Raw genomic sequence first — 22,620 nt, forward strand, 5'->3', positions numbered from 1 at the left:
GAGGGAATTCAAATATGGATATGTAGCAGGTGGCAACTGTAGTATGATAACACATACTTAGTGAAATCTAGTATAGTCCTAGTTGATTATTTCATGAGTTATCTGTTATGTGAGAATCTTACCCAGGAGTGGAGGTGGCCCGGTCTCCCTGAGTCTCCCGAGGAGGCTCTGCCTGCCAACCCTTGTGTTTCTTCCCGCTGGCCTTGTCTGGACTCTGCCTCGTCCGCTTGGCTTTCTGCTTTCCTTTCGCCGAACCCGTGGATGCCGTTGCTGCAGAACTAGACTTCAGCTCTTGTTTCTGCTCTGATGAGGACCTGGATATAGGCATGGTGCTTGAGTTTTGAGAGCAGGAACTCTGAGAGAACACTCCAACCGGGTGTCCTTTGCCGGAGTCCTGTGAGACCGGGCTGGGGACCAGAGCCACAGGTTGTCCGCTGGCGTTTGGCGGGTGTTGCTGCCTTTGGAAGGCACCGCTCTCCGGGTCCACCTGCTGGCTGACAGACATGCTGATGGTCTGATGGGAGGGGCTGCACAGCTGGGACATCAGAGGAGCTCCAGACTGGAGGAGCATCTGTTGCTCCGGAAGGCCCAGGTTGTGCGGGCTGGCTTTGAAGAGGAGGCTGCTGATGGGTCCCGTGATTTCGGCAGAGCTGAGCACCGGGGTGCTGAGAGAGACAGAGCCTGGTGCAATGAGGCCTCCGGGCCCGCTGGGCTGAGCCATGGACACCATGTTCAGCACTGCTGACTGGTTGGGTTTGAGCCCTGAGACGGTGCAGGGCAGCAGGTGGGTGGAGGAGTCGTGGCCCAGGATGCCAGGCTGCCCGCTGGGAAGAGGCATCCTCTGCTGGATGGGCTCAAAGTACATGATTCCCGATTTGGGTCTCTTGATAATGTTGGGGACATTGCGGTGAGAAGTGGTGGCAGCCGTGGTCAGGGTGCCCAGCTCGACCAGTCCGGACTGAGCCATCTGTGGCGAGGACAGGTTGATCAGAGTCATGTTGGGTCTTACCTCAGACGGGGCCAGGGTGGGCTGGCTCCTGGAGCGGGCCAGTTTCTTGGTCTTCCGCGGCTGGAGACGGGAGATGGGTCGCTTCTTGCCATGTCCAGACGCGAGCACGACTGAGGACGTGGAGATGGAGGCGGCGCTGGACACGATGGTCACGTTGGGGGCCAGGTCGTGCCTCCGTCCGGCCTCGGTCACCAGGATCTGGGGCTCGTGGGAGGGCACACCGATCAGGAGGCCGGAGGTGGTGCTGGGAATGCCAGGCTGGAAGCCCGTCTGGGTGGTGCCGGTGAAAGTATGGATCTGAGGGTGATGGGACATGGTGCCCAACACTTTACCCCCAGCAGGAAAGATGGGCTGGGAGGTGGTTCTCCCGGTGGTGAGTCCTGTGGTTAGAGTCATGGTATCCATGACTCCTGTTGCACTGACCGATGGGGTGATCTGGATCTTCTGAGTGACACCATTGGGGAGAGTCTGTAGGACGTAGAGGGGTTGTAGATGCTGGTTGACCAGCTGGTTGACCACTATGAGTTTTTCCGGGCCTGGTTTTAAATGAGAGGTGGTCTGGACGGCCGTGCTGGTCACCTGGGAGGGTCCGGGGCTGACTGAAGACGCAGCAGGGATGTACTTCTGTCCCTGGAGAGGCAGGGTGGGGGAGCTGGGTAGGACAGGGGTCCCAGAGCTCCTGGTTAGATCCTGCTTACCCGCTTCTACCACTTGGCTCAGGGAGGGACTGGTGATGTGCTCAAACTGCTCCGGGGTCATGTGACCTTCTCTTACCTGAGATTCTCGGCTACCTCCACTTCCTTCCTGCTGGCTCTCAGGGGACACGCCGGCCACTCCGCTCTGCTGCTTGTCCCCGCCTCCTTTCTCCGTGATGGTCTCGTCCGAGGCTGCCAGGGACAGTATGGTGCGCTCCGAGCCCTCCGAGATGAGGCCGCCGTGGTTCTGGTTGTTGACCGTGGGGCTGCGAGTGGTCAGGACAGAGAGGTCAGAGGGCAGCTCCAGGGGCAGACCGTACGGCTCTTCCACCGAGATGGACGTGCTCACCCCGCTCTCCACGGGCTCAGCGCTGGCCAGCGGCTGGCGGAAGTCCTCAAAGAGGATGTCTTTGCGGCGGTTGACACCCACCCCGTAGCCCTCGTCCAGGGAGAGAAGCTCAGATGAGGAGGCCTCAGGCTGCTGCCCGAGGGCCTGCATGGAGGGCGTGTTGAGGACAAACTCCATGATGTCCGAGGGCAGGATGTTGCCGCAGTCGTCGCTGTTGTTGTTGTCCGAGTCCGACTTGAGCAGGTCAGTGCTAAGTGAGAGCTGGGCCTCCAGGGGGTCCTGTCTCTGGGACGACTTCACCCCACCCAGAGGGAGGGAGTTGTCCTTCTGGCTCTTCCTGCCTTCTCGGCTGTTGTTGCTGCTGCTCCCGCTGCTGCTCCCGCTGCTCCCACCCCCTCCGCTGCTGTTGTCCGCCTCCTTCCCAGAGTCGTGCTCCAGCTTCTCCGTGTGCCTCTCTCTGCCCTTCCTCTTTCCTGTGCTCTTGTGGGAAGAGGACGCTGCGGTGGCCGTGGTGGTGGTGTTGGTGGTGCTCGCGCTGGCGTCGCTCTCTGAGCTGTCGTCAATGCCATCCAGCTGGCCGATCTGCTGGTGGCCCAGGAGGCTCCGGGTGGGAACTCCTTCATCTACAGCGGCGACGACCCTCTCCTCCTCCTCTGCCTCGTCCTTCAGGAAGCGCTGCAGCTGAGAGCCCCTCCCCAGGCACTGGTCAATCCCCTCGATTGAGGGCATCACAGGGCCAGGGTTGATGATGGTGCGGGTGAAGTTGTAATAGTACGGATCCTTGTTAGAACACTGGTTGAATCCCCCTTCCTCTTCTTCTCCGCTGTCCCCCGAGGAGGTACTCCTATCGTCTGCCCCGTCCACCTGGCCTTCGGCTGAGCGCCTACTGCCCCCGGTCCTCCTCTTCCCGGGCCCGTCGCTGCTGTAGAAGGGGATATCCTCCTCTCCATAAGAGCGAACCCCGTAGAAAGGAGTCAGGCCGAAGAACATGTTGGAGCGGGCCCTGGCGCTGCGCCTCGGGTAACGCCGCTTGGCCGAGCCTGAGCAGTCACTGTCGTCCTCGTGGTGTTTGTCCCGGCCGCCGCCTTCCTCCTCCAGCAGGGCGTGGTCGTCCCTGTCGCTGGTCCCCTCGTCCTCGGCGCAGTGAGCCAGGAGGCGCTTCTCCTCGCGGTCCTCAGGGTGCGGTGGCGGGCTGTTTGACTCGGAGCTCTCAGAGCAGGCTGACGGGGAGAAGAGCGTGGAGCAGGAAGACCTGCGGTGGGGGGGTCCCTCTTGACCCGCGGGACAGATGGAAGTGGTGGTGCAGGAGTCAGAGGAAGTGCTCACGGTGTTGGTCCCGTTCGGGTCAGTCTTCAGCGGCGTCAAAGACGCCTTGACTATAGCCCGCTTCTTGTCTCTAGCAGCCGCGACTTCGTTGGCTGTTACTCTTGCTTGAACCTGCGAAGCCCTCATGCTTCTCTCTGAGGCTAACCTGGGCTGCTTGATGGCCTCTAGGCTGGAGCTGTTCTTCTCAGGGCTGGAGAATCTATCCCTGCTCTTTGAAGATCGCCCTCTTCCTTGATTCTCCAGCTTTTCCACCTCTTGCTTGCCAATGGCTTTGGTGTTGTTGCCAAGGGTTGCGGCCTTGCTGTTGCTGTTCTGAGAGGTCGGGGTTGGAGCGTTAGTGGTTCCACCAGTCTCTTTAGCATTGTTGTTATTGAGCGTGAGGTTCTTGTTGCTGTTCTGAGGGGTCTTCTCCCTCTCTTTAGATGCCTCTCGGCTGTCGATGGTTCGGACTTTGGAGTGCTTGTCTTTGGTGGTGGGGGCCACGTGGCTGGAGGGGACAGCCGGGGTGGCTTGGGAGCCCCGTTTGATGATGTCATCCTCGGCCGTGGCCCCCGAAGACCACAGGGGCTTCATGGCTGCGGCAGGGGCTGGCCCCGACAGATAGTCCTGGGACTTCCTCCCACCGCTTTTGAGGAACGGGGGCTGGGGAGACCCCAATTTACCAGCATCTTTAAAGGCTTGCGCCAAGGTCACACTTCCCTCCTTGGCCGGGTTGCTACTACTACCACCTCTGTCCTTGGACAGGGTCGTGGTGACACAGTGGCGGGAGAGGAGCGTGACACCAGCCGACAGGTCTGGGTCCTTCACGCCCGGCTTCCCCTTCTCCGCCTGGGATTTGCGGTTGCTGGCCGTACCTGTTGGTGGGGAGGCCTGGCTTACTCCTGCCATCCATGGCGCAATTGGGGAAAATTTGGGGTTCACTCCCACAGCCTGCTTGCCAGGCGCACTTTCTTTCCCACCGTCTGTCTTCATCTCAGAGATGCTGTGGTGGTGTCTGCTGTGTTGACCTCCAGGACTGAGTGAGCTAGTCTCGCGGCTCTGCGTTCGGACGCCGCTGGCGGGCAGCTTCCCCTTCTCTGTGTCCCTCAGACCCAGGTCTCTGGAGGCAGAGGAGTGCGCAGGGGAAGGAGCGGAAGAGGAGAACAGGGCTAATTGGTTCATGGCGGCAGCCGCCCCGGCCTGTGGAGGGGAAACTACCTTCTGTCTGGGTTGGGGGGAAAGGGAGGAGGTGCTGTGCCGACGGGAGCCAATGCTCCTTAGGCCGGAACTCAGAAGGGGGTCCCCCACCGTCACAATCTCATGGGCCGACTGGGAGAAACCGCCTGCAAAACAACATGGACACAAACACATTTTACCATACTAAATGTCTCCACGTGTGAATGGGCGTTTACAAATAACAGTTTGAGGTAAATGGGGTAAAGAGTTTGAAGATACCTGGGGATGGAAGTGGTCTGGAGCCAGGGGAGCGCTGGCATGGGGGGTAGCTAGGGTGCCTGTTCCGTGTGTAAACTTTAGGAGGATTGGGGCTGGAGGGCAGCAGGGACAGGCGGTCGGAGGGCTTCAGGGAGTCAAAAGGGTCGGGCACCGGAGACAGGACTTTATCTGTCAATGAAAAGTTTAATGCAATCAATTCTTCAGAAAACTGCATTTTTGTGGAAGAGCTTGCAATTAAGCATTTCACTGTACTGTTTACACCTGTTGTGCCCTGTGCACGTGACAAATAAACGTATTGAATGCGTTTACACGCCGGCTACATACTAGACTAAATGCAGTGCAGCATAAATTTGAATAATTAATAACATAGTGATGCGGCATTCTGGCTCACACACCTAAGATGGGAGTAAAAGGGCTGTGTGAGATGGTGCGGTTCTCCTCTGGAAGAGCGCTCTTCAGGTCAGGCTCCACCACAGTGGGACGACACACCAAGATCCTGCAGGTGTAGACACAACGCTTCCGGGCGTCTAGAGTGCTCCAGTACACCCTGGAACACCTGTGGTGACAGAAACCAGCAAATGATTCAGTCTTATTTTGCATTGACTACTTCACATAAGACAGGTGCACAGTGTGTACTTACTGGTAACCGATGGGGAAGAGTTTGCGCTCGCAATCCGAGAGCTCGGTCAGTATTCCAAGGCAATCGATGGTCATGGAGCCTGCGATGGAAGAAAGAAAGAGTTAGAACCCCTAATCCAAGGAGGCTATTCAGAAACATGTTTGTTGGGCCAGTTGGTGTGTCTCAAAACTCCATAGAGACGACTGGCCATTTCACTACTTCGGGAAAGCCCTGAACTAGCACAGCTGATTCACCTAATTCAAGGACTTGATGATCAGTTGACCATTTGAATCAGGTGTGCTGCCTTGCTCTGGAATAGATCAAATATGATCAGATAATGGCTGGGGGTCCCTGTGGAGAGGTTACAGACACAGAGAGAGTAAGCAGAGCCATATATAGTGTGTACATCCCAGATGGCACCCTATTCCCTATATAGTACACTACTTTTGACCAGAGCCCTATGGATCCTGGTCAAAGGTAATGCCATAAATAGGAAATAGGGTGCAGTTTGGGACTTCTCCATAGAGATCTCTATATATGACTGTGGGGGGGTTAATATAAACACACACACCTATCATCATGTGGATGTTCTCCGGCTGAAGGCCGGTCAGGAACTTCCTCCGCAAGCTGATCCCCTCCAGGTCCACCAGGATCCTCCGCGTGACCTCGAAGCCAGACACCACCTGGGCAAGGAAGTCATGCACTTCAAACGAAGTACCTACAAGTAGACCCTTCTCACTGTGACCTCAGTTTGACCCAAGCTGCAGTATGATTTCGATAGATAAGGGCTGGGCTAACTGCATGCATGTTGTTTTTACCTACATAAGAGACGCAAACAGCATTTGCCATATGATCAATCAGAAATGTAATGGCAAATGGGCGGCCCCTTACTAGACGTCCGGGGGTGTGCTAAAAATAGGTTGAGCGCCAAGGCCCGTTCTTCCGGGAAGTCACAAAAGAAAGATTCCAGGACACTCAGATTCCGAGAAATACAATTTATTTGTGTTGATTATTTCTGCAGTACCGGACAATTCCACCGGGTGGCGACACACTGTATATGGCAAATTGACGTCATCACCAAATGGACATGGCCGTTTCTTGTAAACGGAACAGACTTCAAAGACGAAACTCGGTGAGCAGCTCGAATTGAACTACGTGTTTTAAGTTTTTTTTATGGTTTTAACAGAAGGCGTTATGAATTTTGGGCAGGCTCTGAAATATGTGATAGTTGGCTTCTAAACGAGTTGGACAAAGTGAGTTTGGTGTCAGTATGTATCAGTTTGGTGTCATTATGATATCTTATTGACTGATGGCTGACTGTCCAATTGCAGTGTAATATATTGGCATTGTCCATATGTTATATTGCAAATTGACAGTGTCCATTACCATATGTTTAAACAGGGAGTTATCATCACTGAACGGCAAACAAATGGCATCACTATAGTCTAGGCCGTTCCGAGTTCAACGAGGTGCCCCACTTGGCCGTAGCTCACTCGGTCTGACCACAGCGACTGTGCAAAAAGCAGTCCCGGAATGAAGCCTGACTAGTAGTGACTTCAACATGCTTTTGACATATTACGGCCTCTGGGTCATGCAGAGACACGCTGTTTTCGACGACTGGGGCCATCGGGTGAGGTTGGGGTGGAAATGAATAGAGTACATGGTCCCCTTCATATCCTAAATGGGAAGCATGAACTTGCAATATATCATATGGCAAATGCCATTGTAACATATTGCAATTGGACAGCAATCAAGTCAGCCATCTCATTTCTTAAAATCATCATAAATAGTCAAAAGGACAGCACATTTATATTGTATTTGTACAGTAGAGTGTCCCAGTAGTGCACATTATTAGTTTAAACCCTTTAACTGCATGTCCAATTCGTGATGGTAAATGCCCATTGTATCATATGGCAAACGGACACTTTCCAATATGTTTAAAAACAGTGATTTACCAATCACCAAATAGACAGGCTGAAATCAACACCAACGAGTGTTGACTCATACTGTATATTGCTAATGGACTTTATCCATTGGCAATACATTACTCTGCTAATTGGACAGGCCATTACACATAATACATGCCAGTCTTAACATGTTATACTGCAATTGGACAGTGTCCATTGCCAATGTATATCAATAAGGACTTCCCATTACGAAATGGAAATGCTGAAATTAACACGTAAGTGTGAGAGATCGGGTACACTATGAGTAAATGCCTTTTGCTAATATATTGCTAATGGACAGTGTCCATTATACATATAATATATTGCCAATCTCAACATGTTATACTGCAATTGGACACTGTCCATTGCCAATATGTTTGAATAGGGATTTACCATCACAAAATGTGCAGGCTGAAATCAACACCAACAAGAAATGTTGATTTCCTATGGCTTCCTATGATCAAACATACCGATCACTGCACCTGTACACAGCCCATCTGAAATTAGCCCACCCAACTACCTCATCCCCATATTGTTATTTATTTTGCTCATTTGCACCCCAGTATGTCTATTTGCACATCATCTCTTGCATATCTATCATTCCAGTGTTAATACTAATTGTAATTATTTTGCACTATAGCCTATTTATTGCCTTACCTCCATAACTTGCTACATATGCACACACTGTATATATATTTTCTGTTGTATTTTTGACTTTATGTTTTGTTTTACCCCACATGTAACTGTGTTGTTGTTTTTAAATCGCACTGCTTTGCTTTATCTTGGCCAGGTCGCAGTTGTAAATGAGAACTTGTTCTCAACTGGCTTACCTGGTTAAATAAAGGTGAAATAAATAAATAAAATAAAAACATGACAAAATAGACCTCAGTTGATTCAGGACTTAACATACTGATATATACCATTTGGTCATTATATGAGCCATTTGGACATAGTTCCAAACCCAAAAGTCAGTGAAACGACTTCCTATGATCATATATGGCAAATGGACATAACATCCTGATTTAGTACTTTCAATACTTACATATGCCATTTGGATATTAAATATGCCATTTGGACATGGTTCACTGACTTTTGGATTCGGAACCCAACTTCCTGTGATCATATATGGCAAATGGACATAACATCCTGCTTTAGTACTTTCAAAACTTACATATGCCATTTGGACATTTCATATGCCATTTGGACATTATATATGCCATTTGGACATTATATATGCCATTTGGACATGGTTATGTGACTTTTGGGTTCAGAGCCCGACTTCCTATGATCATATGTGACAAGTGGACACTTTGCCCATTTGGAGTATAATGTGTGACAACTGGACATTTTGACCATTTGCAGTATATATGCCTGATATGGACATAACATAGGCCTTATGGATAAACTCGCATAAAATAAGACATCTATATCCATACGGTTCTTTAGTAATGTATCATTGAGAAATAATCTTTTTTTTCTTCTTCAGAAAAACAGTCCAAAACGCACTTTTGACAAGTTTTTATAATTGGTCATTTCACCCTTGAGATGTGACTTTGGTGTCCATTTGCAATATACTTTCTGATGGTGGAGCACACACGCCCCCCTTAGGATTTTTGAGTTATTACACTGGCATTTGCCATATACCATTTGCAATATGTTTTGCACCATTTGTCGTCCATTTGAGTGGTATTTGCAATTGTGTATATGTTTCGCCCAATGGCAATAAGTTGCCATTCATTTTTGTCCATTAGGCCTATGCTTTTCCTTACCATTTACCAGTAAGCCAGAGCGTTAAAAAAACAGACATTTAAAGAAAATGTTTATCTGTAAAATCTTCTGATCTTATCTTCTAGATGTTTGTTTGTGTGTGATGCTGCAGGTGGGTAAGGGAGGTGGGCTGGAGAAGATAAGGAAGGAGTTCTGCTTTGCGTCTCACCTCTCCTTTGATGAGGTCCCGGTGTCGCTGGCAGTAGACCTTCTTGTCCTCCAGGAAGACACAGTGGCGCTGCCGGGCGCACATGAAGTGGTAGTTTCTGGTGCAGGAGGTCAGGCAGCAGCCCACTGTTGCGCCGGGACGCTGGCAGTTCTCGCAGCGCTGCCGAGAGGAAAACACAAACATCACAGGACACTGCCATTAAAAGACATAGCTAGATAATCAACAACAGCGACTCAAGGTCATTTGAGTAATAATAAATATACTATCAAAGTGTCTTTTTTTAAATCAAGAGAGCATGCATAATATAAGATACATAATGTAAATTATGCACAGAATCAAGTACAATGGCAACATGTATTTTCAAGTGAAACATACACTACATGACCAGAAGTATGTGGACACCATCTCATTCCAAAATGATGGGCATTAATATGGAGTTGATCCCACCTTTGCTGCTATAACAGCCTCCACTCTTCTGGGAAGGCTTTCCACTAGATGTTGGAACATTGCAGCGGGGCCTTGCTTCCATTCAGGCACAAGAGCATTAGTGAGGTCGGGCAATGATGTTGGGCGATTAAGGCCTGGCTCGCAGCCGCCGATCCAATTCATCCCAAAGGTGTTCAATGGGGTTGAGGTCTGGACTCGGTGCAGACCGGTCAAGTTCTTCCACACCGATCTCAATCATGCTGTATTGTTAAGATTTCCCCTCACTGGACCTAAGGGTCCTAGCCATGAACCATGAAAAAACAGCCCCAGACCATTATTCCTACTCCGCCAAACTTTACAGTTGGCACTATGCATTCGGGCAGGTAGCGTTCTCCTGGCATCCACCAAACCCAGATTTGTCCATTGGACTGTCAGATGGTGAAGTGTGATTCATCACTCCAGAGAACGCATTTCCACTGCTCCAGAGTCCAATGGCGGCGAGCTTTACACCACTCCAGCAGACGCTTGGCAATGTGCATGGTGACCTTAGGCTGGTGTGCAGCTGCTCGGCCATGGAAACCCATTTCATGAAGCTCCCGACGAACAGTTATTGTGCTGACGTTGCTTCCAGAGGCAGTTTGGAACTCGGTAGTGAGTGTTGAAACCGAGGACAGACGATTTTTACGCGCTTCAGCACTCGGCGGTCCCGTTCGCGGCTAAGCCGTTGTTGCTCCTAGACATTTCCACTTCACAATAACAGCACTTAAAGTTGACCGGGGCAGCTCTAGCAGGGCAGAAATTTGATGAACTGACTTGTTGGAAAGGTGGCATCCTATGACGGTGCCACATTGAAAGTCACTGAGCTCTTCAGTAAGGCCATTCTGCTGCCAATGTTTGTCTATGGAGATTGCATGGCTGTATGCTCGATTTTATAAACCTGTCAGCAATGGCTGTGGCTGAAATAGCCGAATCCACTAATTTGAAGGGGTGTCCACATACTTTTGTATATATAGTGTATATTAATGTAGTAAGAATATACATTTAGTAAGAATATACATCAAGTACAAATATGTATTTTGGTTTATAAGTCTTACCAACTGTTTCCCTCGGATCACGGCCATGTGGACGTTTTTCAGAGAGCCATCATCATCCTCGAACACCTCGGCTGACCACAGGGCACAGTTCACGTGGGTCCACTCGTTCTGCCCGATGTACAGCAGTCTGCCGCCCTCCTGAAACCAGACACACGCACAAAGAACTTAGAAAACACGATCAAGAGTTGTACCACGACCAATAGCGACTGCTAAGGCGGTGTTTAGCACAACTTTGACTTACGTTGGTGTTATCATCCCCGTACTTGAGACACAGCACACACTGGCGGTTGTCGCTGACGCCAGGGGGTGGGAGCAGCTCAGGACTGTCTTCACAGCTCAGGTCTAAAAGAGAGAGAGACAAGAATGCCACAAACGTCAGCATCATTTCCTGCAACTGAAACGGTATCAAAAAGTGTATCCTTTACATACTTAGTGTAGGTGTGTATCCCAAATGGCACCATATTCTCTATATAGTATATAGGGAATAGTGCACTACATTTGTCCCTAGGTGTTGCCCTTTAGTTGTGTTGAGCAGACTCACCGTGGAGCATAGGGGGTGGTGGAGGAAGTAGAGGCCGGGGTGGGGGGGTTGTGTTGGAGGACTCGGGCTCTCCGGGGGTCTTGGGGCAAGGGGCCGGGATGATCTTCTTCCTGAGGGGCTGCTCGGCGCGGGCGATCTCCTCGCGCTCCTGCCACTGGGCGTAGTTGTGGTCCAGGGAGGGGGGCAGCACGGCGTTGGGGAGGAGGCCACTGCTGCAAGACAAACAGACAGGTATAGACTCTGACCCTGTTTGAATCCTTTATAATTGTATCCTTCCTGCCTTCCACCCTTGATGAAGGGTTAACATTGGATTGGTGAAAGCAGGTTTTTCACTGCATTGATTTCACCAATGTCGTCAATTTAGATCAGTAAATACAGTACTTCAAGAAAGTACAGCAATAATATATGAACAGGGTCTAACACATAGATTGATTGCATTAATTGCACAGGTTTCTCAAACACAACACGACTGTTATACCCCAAAGCAGTGCATTCGGTCTATATTCAAGAGCGTGGACAATCCAAAATGTAAACCCATTTCTAAACCGCACCGTTTATCATCTTCTGAACGACTGACTAATTGGGTTTACAACTTTAATGAGCCAAAACACAAAAAAATCCAGGTAGCAGATAATGTACCTTATCAGATATTTATGTAGTTGGTTCTGTATATTAACTAATATACAGTGCATTCGGAAAGTATTCAGACCCCTAGACTTTTTCCACATTGTTACGTTAAAGCCTAATTCTAAAATTGATTAAATAGTTTTTTCCCCCTCATGAATCTACACACAATACCCCATAACGACAAACCAAAAACAGCTTTAGACATTTTTGCAAATGTATTAAAAATAAACATTTACATAAGTATTCAGACCCATTACTCAGTACTTTCTTGAAGCACCTTTAGCAGCGATTACAGCCTTGAGCCCTCTTGGGTATGACGCTACAACCTTGGCACGCCTGTATTTGGGAAGTTTCTCCCATTCTTCTCTGCAGATCCTCTCAAGCTCTGTCAGGTTGGATGGGGAGCGTCGCTGCACAGCTATTTTCAGGTCTCTCCAGACATGTTCGATAGGGTTCAAGTCCGGGCTCTGGCTGGGCCACTACAGGACATTCAGAGACTTGTCCTGAAGAAGCCACTCCTGCGTTGTCTTGGCTGTGAGCTTAGGGTCATTGTCCTGTTGGAAGGTGAACCGTCGCACCAGTCTGAGGTCCTGAGTGCTCTGGAGCAGGTTTTAATCAAGGAGCTCTCTGTACTTTGCTCCGTTCATCTTTCCCTTGATCCGAACTAGTCTCCCAGTCCCTGCCGCTGAAAAACATCCCCAGCATGATGCTGCCACCACCATGCGTCACCGTAGGGATGGTGCAAGGTTTCCTCCAAATGTGACGCATGGTATTCAGGCCAAAGAGTTCAATCTTGGTTTCATCAGACCAGAGAATCTCGTTTCTCATGGTCAGAGTCCTTTAGGTGCCTTTTACTGAGGAGTGGCTTCCGTCTGGCCACTCTACCATAAAGGCCTGATTGGTGGAGTGCTGCAGAGATGGGAGAACATTCCAGAAGGACAACCATCTCCATCAGAGGAACTCTGGAGCTCTGTCAGAGTGACCATAGGGTTCTTGGTCACCTCCCTGACCAAGGCCCATCTCCCCCGATTGCTCAGTTTGGCCGGGCGGCCAGCTCTATGAAGAGTCTTGGTGGTTCCAAACTTTTTCCATTTAAGAATGATGGAGGCCACTGTGTTCTTGGGGGCCTTCAATGCAGCAGACATTTTTTGGTACACTTCTCCCAGATCTGTGCCTCAACACAATCCTGTCTCGGAGCTCTACGGACAATTCCTTCGACCTCATGGCTTGGTTTTTGCTCTGACATGCACTGTCATTATATAGACAGGTGTGTGCCTTTCCAAATCATGTCTAATCAATTGAATTTACCACAGGTGGACTCCAATCAAGTTGTAGAAACATCTCAAGGATGATCAATGGAAACAGGATGCACCTGAGCTCAAATTTCGAGTCTCATAGCAAAGGGTCTGAATACTTAAGTAAATAAGGTATCTGTTTATATTGTTAATACATTTGCAAACATTTCTATAAACCTGTTTTCGATTTGTCATAAAAAATTCATTTAATCCATCTTAGAATAAGGCTGTAACGTAACAAAATGTGGAAAAGGGGAAGGGGTCTGAATAGTTTCCGAATGCACAGTACATTGATTCTAACTTGAACAATTCTTTGTTGGTTTAGAACTGTACAAGTTATGCCCACCACATATAAAAACCACGAAGACTGCCGGAAAGGCCTGAACGCAAGATCGTAATTTCGATGACTAACACGGTGAGTCTACTGTAGCTGGTGCCCACACAAAGTTGTACTTCATGTTTTATTATGGAAATCAGGTGAGAGTATCTTTCTACAATTGACACAATTACAATCTTTATAGAATAAAAAACACATTATAAACCACATATAAATTACAAGTGGAAAATCGTATAGGAGTTTACATTATCTCCCTCTCCCCAGTTTTAGCTTGCGGCTATCACTGTCCAGCTGGTTAGCTTCAAGGTATTTACTAGCCCATACTACAGACAAACTTGTCTGTTATCGACATATGGCAGTACACAAAAAAATCTAGCCTACTCATTTTGCCAGCTAGAAATAAATAAATAAATTCAGAAATGGAGGAAGATAGCTAGATATAGCAAGTTAACGTTAGCTGATGCCTCTTCAAAAAGAAGCAACTGTGACAACACTGATCCTAAGATAAAACAAACAAAATAAACTTTCCCATTGAATAAAATCCACAATGCACCCCACCAAAGAAATCTGGGACTTCTCCAAAATGAGCACAGATAAGAGATCAGCTCCAAAGTGTTGCATTTCAATTTAGTCTGCAGGCAGGCTCTACAGAAAACTCCCCCGGCGCCACAGACAGCCAGCGGCTCCCAAAACACAACTCATGCGGCAAGCTGCAGAAATAAACATTCCTATTGAGCAAAATCCATAATCCACCCTTCTAAAGAAAACACGTCTCCTTTCACCAGATCCACGATAGAATACATGGTCAAAGCGTTGCAATTCGGTTTAGCCCACCATCCGCACAGACACACTGTTTCAGCCCCAGCCACAGGGCTCTATACAGAAACATTGACCTCCATTGAGACCAAAACTACTATTTTCCCATAGGCTTGTACTCTCTATAGTATGACAGCACCAGCAGTTAGCTACCAGCAGCTGGCAGACATCTTAATTTGGTTACTTTAGTGTTAATCAGTGTTATTTAGACGGAAGACGTGAGCTAAACGCGGTAGCTCTATAGCTAGCATAGAGGTTATAAGCTAGCTCTTTTTTGGGGGGGACGGGATCAGCTTTGTTTCACAAAAGTTCTGACCCTTTCTATTCTCATAAATCCTACAAATTGTAAATGAAAGAAAATGTTTTGCTAAGAGTATTATTATATTATTAATCGATTGACTATTACTTTTTAAAATCACCCAGCAGTGCTATTTGCAGAGTTAATTCCAGGTAAATGTTGCAAATCTTCAGCCATTCCTGAACGTACAACCAAAAACAAGCTACATATGGACAGTACCAAAACAAATGAAATAATGATTGTCTCTTCGCAGCAAAATCTGCAGAGCTAGGAAGGTTGTATCCCCCATATATACAGTACAAGTAATACGTTTGGACACACCTACTCATTCAAGGGTTTCTTTATTTTTACTATTTTCTACATTGTAGAATAATAGTGAAGACATCAAAACTATGAAATAACACATATGGAATCATATAGTAAACAAAAAAATTTTAAACAAATCAAACTATATTTTATATTTGAAAATCTTCAAATAAAACACCTGTTGCCTTGATGACAGCTTTGCACACTCTTGGCATTCTCTCAACCAGCTTAACCTGGAATGCTTTTCCAACAGTCTTAAAGGAGTTCCCATATATGCTGAGCACTTGGCTGCTTTTCCTTCATTCTGCGTTCCGACTCATCCCAAACCATCTCAATTGGGTTGCGGTCGGGGGATTGTGGAGGCCAGGTCATCTGATGCAGCACTCCATTACTCTCCTTCTTGGTAAAATAGCCCTTAAATAGCCTGGAGGTGTGTTGGGTCATTGTCCTGTTGAAAAACAAATTATAGTCCCACTAAGCCCAAACCAGATGGGAGGCGTATCGCTGTAGAATGCTGTGGTAGCCATGCTGGTTAAGTGTGCCTTGAATTCTAAATAAATCACAGACCGTGTCACCAGAAAAACACCCGCACACCATAACACCTCCTCCTCCATGCTTTACGGTGGAAAATACACATGCAGAGATAATCCGTTCACCCACACTGCGTCTCACAAGGACACAGCGGTTGGAACCAAAAATCTCCAATTTGGACACCAGACCAAAAGGACAAATTTCCACCGGTCTAATGTCCATTGCTCGTGTTTCTTGGCCCAAGCAGGTCTCTTCTTCTTATTGGTGTCCTTTAGTAGCAATTTTGCAGCAATTCGACCATGAAGGCCTGTTTCACACAGTCCCCTCTGAACAGTTGATGTTGAACTCTGTGAAGGATTTTTTTGGGCTGCAATTTCTGATGCTTGTAACTCTAATGAACTTATCCTCTGCAGCAGAGGTACAGTGAGGGAAAAAAGTATTTGATCCCCTGCTGATTTTGTACGTTTGCCCACTGACAAATAAATGATCAGTCTATACTTTTAATGGTAGGTTTATTTGAACAGTGAGAGACAGAATAACAACAACAAAATCCAGAAAAACGAATTTCAAAAATTTTATAAATTGATTTGCATTTTAATGAGGGAAATAAGTATTTGACCCCCTCACAATCAGAAAGATTTCTGGCTCCCAGGTGTCTTTTATACAGGTAACGAGTTGATTAGGAGCACACTCTTAAAGGGAGTGCTCCTAATCTCCGTTTGTTACCTGTATAAAAGACACCTGTCCACAGAAGCAATCAATCAATCAGATTCCAAACTCTCCACCATGGCCAAGACCAAAGAGCTCTCCAAGGATGTCAGGGACAAGATTGTAGACCTACACAAGGCTGGAATGGGCTACAAGACCATCACCAAACAGCTTGGTGAGAAGGTGACAACAGTTGGTGCAATTATTCGCAAATGGAAGAAACACAAAATAACTGTCAATCTCCCACGAACTGGGGCTCCATGCAAGATCTCACCTCGTGGAGTTGCAATGATCATGAGAACGGTGAGGAATCAGCCCAGACCTACACGGGAGGATCTTGTCAATGATCTCAAGGCAGCTGGGACCATAGTCACCAAGAAAACAATTGGTAACACACTACACCGTGAAGGACTGAAATCCTGCAGCGCCCGCAAGGTCCCCCTGCTCAAGAAAGCACATATACAGGGCCGTCTGAAGTTTGCCAATGAACATCTGAATGATTCAGAGGAGAGCTGGGTGAAAGTGTTGTGGTCAGATGAGACCAAAATCGAGCTCTTTGGCATCAACTCAACTCGCCGTGTTTGGAGGAGGAATGCTGCCTATGACCCCAAGAACACCATCCCCACCGTCAAACATGGAGGTGGAAACATTATGCTTTGGGGGTGTTTTTCTGCTAAGGGGACAAGACTTCACCGCATCAAAAGGACGATGGACGGGTCCATGTACCGTCAAATCTTGGGTGAGAACCTCCTTCCCTCAGCCAGGGCATTGAAAATGGGTCGTGGATGGGTATTCCAGCATGACAATGACCCAAAACACACGGCCAAGGCAACAAAGGAGTGGCTCAAGAAGAGGCACATTAAGGTCCTGGCGTGGCCTAGCCAGTCTCCAGACCTTAATCCCATAGAAAATCTGTGGAGGGAGCTGAAGGTTCGAGTAGCCAGACTTCAGCCTCGAAATCTTAATGACTTGGAGAAGATCTGCAAAGAGGAGTGGAACAAAATCCCTCCTGAGATTTGTGCAAACCTGGTGGCCCACTACAAGAAACGTCTGACCTCTGTGATTGCCAACAAGGGTTTTGCCACCAAGTACTAAGTCATGTTTTGCAGAGGGGTCAAATACTTCTTTCCCTCATTAAAATGCAAATCAATTTATAACATTTTTGACATGCGTTTTTCTGGATGTTTTTGTTGTTATTCTGTCTCTCACTGTTCAAATAAACCTACCATTAAAATTAAAGACTGATCATGTCTTTGTCAGTGGGCAAACGTACAAAATCAGCAGGGGATCAAATACGTTTTTTCCCCTCACTGTAACTCTGGGTCTTCCATTCCTGTTGCGGTCCTCATGAGAGCCAGTTTCATCACAGCGCTTGATGGTTTTTGCGACTGCATTTGAAGGAACTTTCACAGTTCTTGACATTTTCCGTATTGACTGACCTTCATGTCTTAAAGTAATGATGGACTGTCGTTTTTCTTGGCTTATTTGAGCTGTTCTTGCATAATATGTACTTGGTCTTTTACCAAATTGGGCTATCTTCTGTATATACCCCCACCACACACCTTGTCACAACACAACTGATCGACTCAAACACATTAAGAAGGAAAGAAATTCCACAAATTAACTTTTAAGAAGGCACAACTGTTAATTGAAATGCATTCCAGGTGACTACCTCATGAAGCTGGTTGAGAGAATGCCAAGAGTGTGCAAAGCTGTCATCAAGGCAAAGGGTGGTTATTTGAAGAATCTCAAACATAGAATATATGTTGATTTGTTTAACACTTTTTGGGTTACTAAATGATTCCATGTGTGTCATTTCATAGTCAAGATGTATTCACTATTATTTTACAATGTAGAAAATAGTTAAAATAAAGAAAAGCCCTGGAATTAGTAGGTGTGTCCAAACTTTTGACTGGTACTGTATACACACACACACATATATATATATATACATATATACAGTGGGGAGAACAAGTATTTGATACACTGCCGATTTTGCAGGTCTTCCTACTTACAAAGCATGTAGAGGTCTGTAATTTTTATCATAGGTACACTTCAACTGCGAGAGACGGAATCTAAAACAAAAATCCAGAAAATCACATTGTATGATTTTTAAGTAATTAATTTGCATTTTATTGCATGACATAAGTATTTGATACATCAGAAATGCAGAACTTAATATTTGGTACAGAAACCTTTGTTTGCAATTACAGAGATCATACGTTTCCTGCACACACTGCAGCAGGGATTTTGGCCCACTCCTCAATACAGACCTTCTCCAGATCCTTCAGGTTTCGGGGCTGTCGCTGGGCAATACGGACTTTCAGCTCCCTCCAAAGATTTTCTATTGGGTTCAGGTCTGGAGACTGGCTAGGCCACTCCAGGACCTTGAGATGCTTCTTACGGAGCCACTCCTTAGTTGCCCTGGCTGTGTGTTTCAGGTCGTTGTCATGCTGGAAGACCCAGCCACGACCCATCTTCAATGCTCTTACTGAGAGAAGGAGGTTGTTGGCCAAGATCTCGCGATACATGGCCCCATCCATCCTCCCCTCAATACGGTGCAGTCGTCCTGTCCCCTTTGCAGAAAAGCATCCCCAAAGAATGATGTTTCCACCTCCATGCTTCACGGTTGGGATGGTGTTCTTGGGGTTGTACTCATCCTCCTTCTTCCTCCAAACACAGCGAGTGGAGTTTAGACCAAAAAGCTCTATTTTTGTCTCATCAGACCACATGACCTTCTCCCATTCCTCCTCTGGATCATCCAGATGGTCATTGGCAAACTTCAGACGGGCCTGGACATGCGCTGGCTTGAGCAGGGGGACCTTGCGTGCGCTGCAGGATTTTAATCCATGACGGCGTAGTGTGTTACTAATGGTTTTCTTTGTGACTGTGGTCCCAGCTTTCTTCAGGTCATTGACCAGGTCCTGCCGTGTAGTTCTGGGCTGATCCCTCACCTTCCTCATGATCATTGATGCCCCACCAGGTGAGATCTTGCATGGAGCCCCAGACCGAGGGTGATTGACCGTCATCTTGAACTTCTTCCATTTTCTAATAATTGCACCAACAGTTGTTGCCTTCTCACCAAGCTGCTTGCCTATTGTCCTGTAGCCCATCCCAGCCTTGTGCAGGTCTACAATTTTATCCCTGATGTCCTTACACAGCTCTCTGGTCTTGGCCATTGTGGAGAGGTTGGAGTCTGTTTGATTGAGTGTGTGGACAGGTGTCTTTTATACAGGTAACGAGTTCAAACAGGTGCAGTTAATACAGGTAATGAGTGGAGAACAGGAGGGCTTCTTAAAGAAAAACGAACAGGTCTGTGAGAGCCGGAATTCTTACTGGTTGGTAGGTGATCAAATACTTATGTCATGCAATAACATGCAAATGAATTACTTAAAAATCATACAATGTGATTTTCTGGATTTTTGTTTTAGATTCCGTCTCTCACAGTTGAAGTGTACCTATGATAAAAATTACAGACCTCTACATGCTTTGTAAGTAGGAAAACCTGCAAATTCTAGTATACTTTTTTATTTATCACAATTTTCTTTAGCCAATTTTGGTCTTTAATGCAGGGCCGACAGAAAAGTTCCTTACTTTCTCCTCCTTCCACTTGCCTCTTCCATTTTTGCAGTAATGCTGTAATTAGTTGGTTGTAATAAGCTAGATCTTTCACTTACCCGGTGAAACCTTGAATAATGCTCTCTCTGCTGACTGTTTGTAATACTTTATAAGCAATGTTGTTGGTAGGGACAGCATCCATTTTGAAAAGCAATGTTTCGCTGAAGCTCCCCTTCCATCGTTGATAGCCATGGACGTTCTGAAGGATGAAATGTGCCCCGCAGATTGACGAGTAGACGCCCAATTTGCCCAACTAACAAATGTATCGCACTTTTTACGAAGTGTTTAATTTGCATTGCCATAGAGGCATACTCGCACTTGCCTGGCAAGTGTTTCTGCACCCTGCTACCACACAAAGCTTGGCCATCTTGAATAAAAATGCAATTGCTAGCTAACTCCATACTACTAAGCCACAACTTTTTTGTTTTTGTTTTACCCATGAGTATATGAAGGGTGAGCATGGGATTTTTATTTCATCACTGTGCAACGCTCACCGCGGGGCTTTGTGGGATTGTTTCCTAAAATAGCACTGATTTGGAGAAAACCTCAAACCCAACTTTTAGAACAATATTACAGTATTAGAAAAAATCATTTAAGAGTTTTTCATTTGGGAATGTTTTCTTGGGGTGTTCCAAGTTACTATATGCGTTTCTGGCATTGAGAAATAGGTGATACATGCACAGATACTCCCGTGCCTTGTAGGCCCCTATGTAACAGAAAGTACACTGAAAAGGTAAGTTCACTTAAGTGGGCTTAAAACCTTATGGCGTGGGCAAAAAATAAGCCCTATCTTGAGTCATCAAATCATCTACTGTAACACAATAATTCAGTTAGTCATTTCAATATGAATCATTAATGCGACAGGCAGCATGTGTACAGATCTATTAGTCTCTTGTGTAAATCTCATTGATATGTTGCGGTTCACACTCACTTGGTGGAGAATTTGTGTGTTTCCCAGAATCTGGACTCCTTGACTTTGAACCAAGGGAACACACGCTCCATTTGCTGCAACAGAGACAGGGGTAAAATAGACGTTAAAGGCCCATTGCAGTCAAAAACCTACGTTTCCTGTGTTTTATATACATCTACACACTGAGGTTGGAATAATACTGTGAAAATTATGAAAATGCCCTTTTAGTGTAAGAGCTGTTTGAAAAGACCACCTGAAATATCAGCCTGTTTTGGTGGGTTTTGGCCTTCCATGGTGACATCACCATGTGGTAAATTAGTTAATAGACCAATAAGAAAGAGTTCCAAACCTCTCTGCCAATAACAGCTCATTTTCAGTTTTCCCTTCCCCACTCAGACCACTGACAATCCTAGCAAAATTCTTGCTTGAGAAATTGCCCTTTGCTAAGAAGCTATCCTTTAACAAGGTGCAGTATGGGACCTGGACATTTGTTCAACAGTTGAAGAATATAACTTATAAATGTGTCAAGAGCTTAGCACCACTGTCTTACCATAACCCAAAATGACTCAAACGGCAACAAAAGCAAACCGTAGAACAAACAATGTATAGCTTAAAAATATTTTTATAACTTTAATGCTTATCGTGTTATGTCAGTGCATCCATAGCAGTGTCTATTAACTGGAGAATGGTTACTCTGGCTTCAATAGCTTCATCCCAAATGACACCTTACGCCCTATGAGAGCTCTATGGCTCCTGGTCAAAAGTATTACCTTACCATTTGGGAAGCAGCCTGTCTACCAGTGGAGTCAAATCAGGTTGAATACTACTATACTGAACAAAAATATAAATGCAACATGTAAAGTGTTGGTCCCATGTTTCATGAGATGAAATTAAAAGATCCCAGAAATGTTCCATACGTACAAAAAGCGTATTTCTCTCAAATTTTGTGCACAAATTTGTTTATATCCCTGTTAATGGGCATTTCTCCTTTGTCAAGATAATCCATCCACCTGACAGGTGTGGCATATCAAGAAGCTGATTAAACAGCATGATCATTACACAGGTGCACCTTATGCTGGGGAAAATAAAAGCCCATTCTAAAATATGCAGTTTGTCACAAAACACAGATGTCTCAAGTTTTGAGGCTTTTGCAATTGGCTTGCTGACTGCAGGAGCAGTTGCCGGAGAATGGAATGTTTCTCTACCATAAGCCTCCAACATCGTTTTAGAAAATGTGGCAGTATGTTCAACTGGCCTCAACCGCAGAGCAGGTGTATGGCGTTGTGTGGTCGAGCGGTTTGCTGATGTCAACGTTGTGAACAGAGTGCCCCATGATGGCGGTGCGGTTATGGTATGTGCAGGCATAAGCTACGGACAACGAACACAATTGCATTTTATCGATGGCAATTTGAATGCACAGAGATACCGTGATGTGATCCTGAGGCCCATTGTCGTGCCACAATCAACAGCCTGATCAACTCTATGCGAAGGAGATGTGTCGCACTGCATGAGACAAATGGTGGTCACACCAGATACTGACTGGTTTTCTGATCCAAGCCCTTACCTTTTTTTTTTTTAAGGTATCTGTGACCAACAGATACCTATCTGTATTCCCAGTCATGTCAAATCTATAGATTAGGGCCTAATGAATTTATTTCAATTGACTGATTTCCTTATATGAACTGTAACTCTGTAAAATCTTTTAAATTCTTGTGTTTATATATATATATATATATATATATATATATATTTAGCATACTACTGAAGCTGAGGCTGAGCAAGCTCTCTATAGGCCAATT

General features: G+C 46.4%; 1 protein-coding gene across 2 annotated transcripts in view; it reads right to left on the minus strand.

The window, feature by feature from the left end:
• LOC121560747 (histone-lysine N-methyltransferase 2A-like) overlaps positions 1–22,620 on the minus strand; it is a 58,208-nt gene that overhangs the window by 7,832 nt on the left and 27,756 nt on the right. For both annotated transcript variants that reach the window (XM_045212395.1, XM_041873667.2), the window contains exons 17-26: positions 20,843–20,916; positions 11,376–11,587; positions 11,076–11,176; positions 10,835–10,972; positions 9,315–9,473; positions 6,004–6,115; positions 5,454–5,532; positions 5,209–5,369; positions 4,814–4,981; positions 123–4,701 (exon numbers count right to left, since the gene is read on the minus strand). In XM_045212395.1, the coding sequence (XP_045068330.1) occupies positions 123–4,701; positions 4,814–4,981; positions 5,209–5,369; positions 5,454–5,532; positions 6,004–6,115; positions 9,315–9,473; positions 10,835–10,972; positions 11,076–11,176; positions 11,376–11,587; positions 20,843–20,916 (5,783 nt within the window). The remainder of the gene's footprint in view (positions 1–122; positions 4,702–4,813; positions 4,982–5,208; positions 5,370–5,453; positions 5,533–6,003; positions 6,116–9,314; positions 9,474–10,834; positions 10,973–11,075; positions 11,177–11,375; positions 11,588–20,842; positions 20,917–22,620) is intronic.

This window comes from Coregonus clupeaformis, chromosome 5 (assembly GCF_020615455.1).
Source record: "Coregonus clupeaformis isolate EN_2021a chromosome 5, ASM2061545v1, whole genome shotgun sequence".
In the NCBI taxonomy this organism is placed as follows: domain Eukaryota; kingdom Metazoa; phylum Chordata; class Actinopteri; order Salmoniformes; family Salmonidae; genus Coregonus; species Coregonus clupeaformis.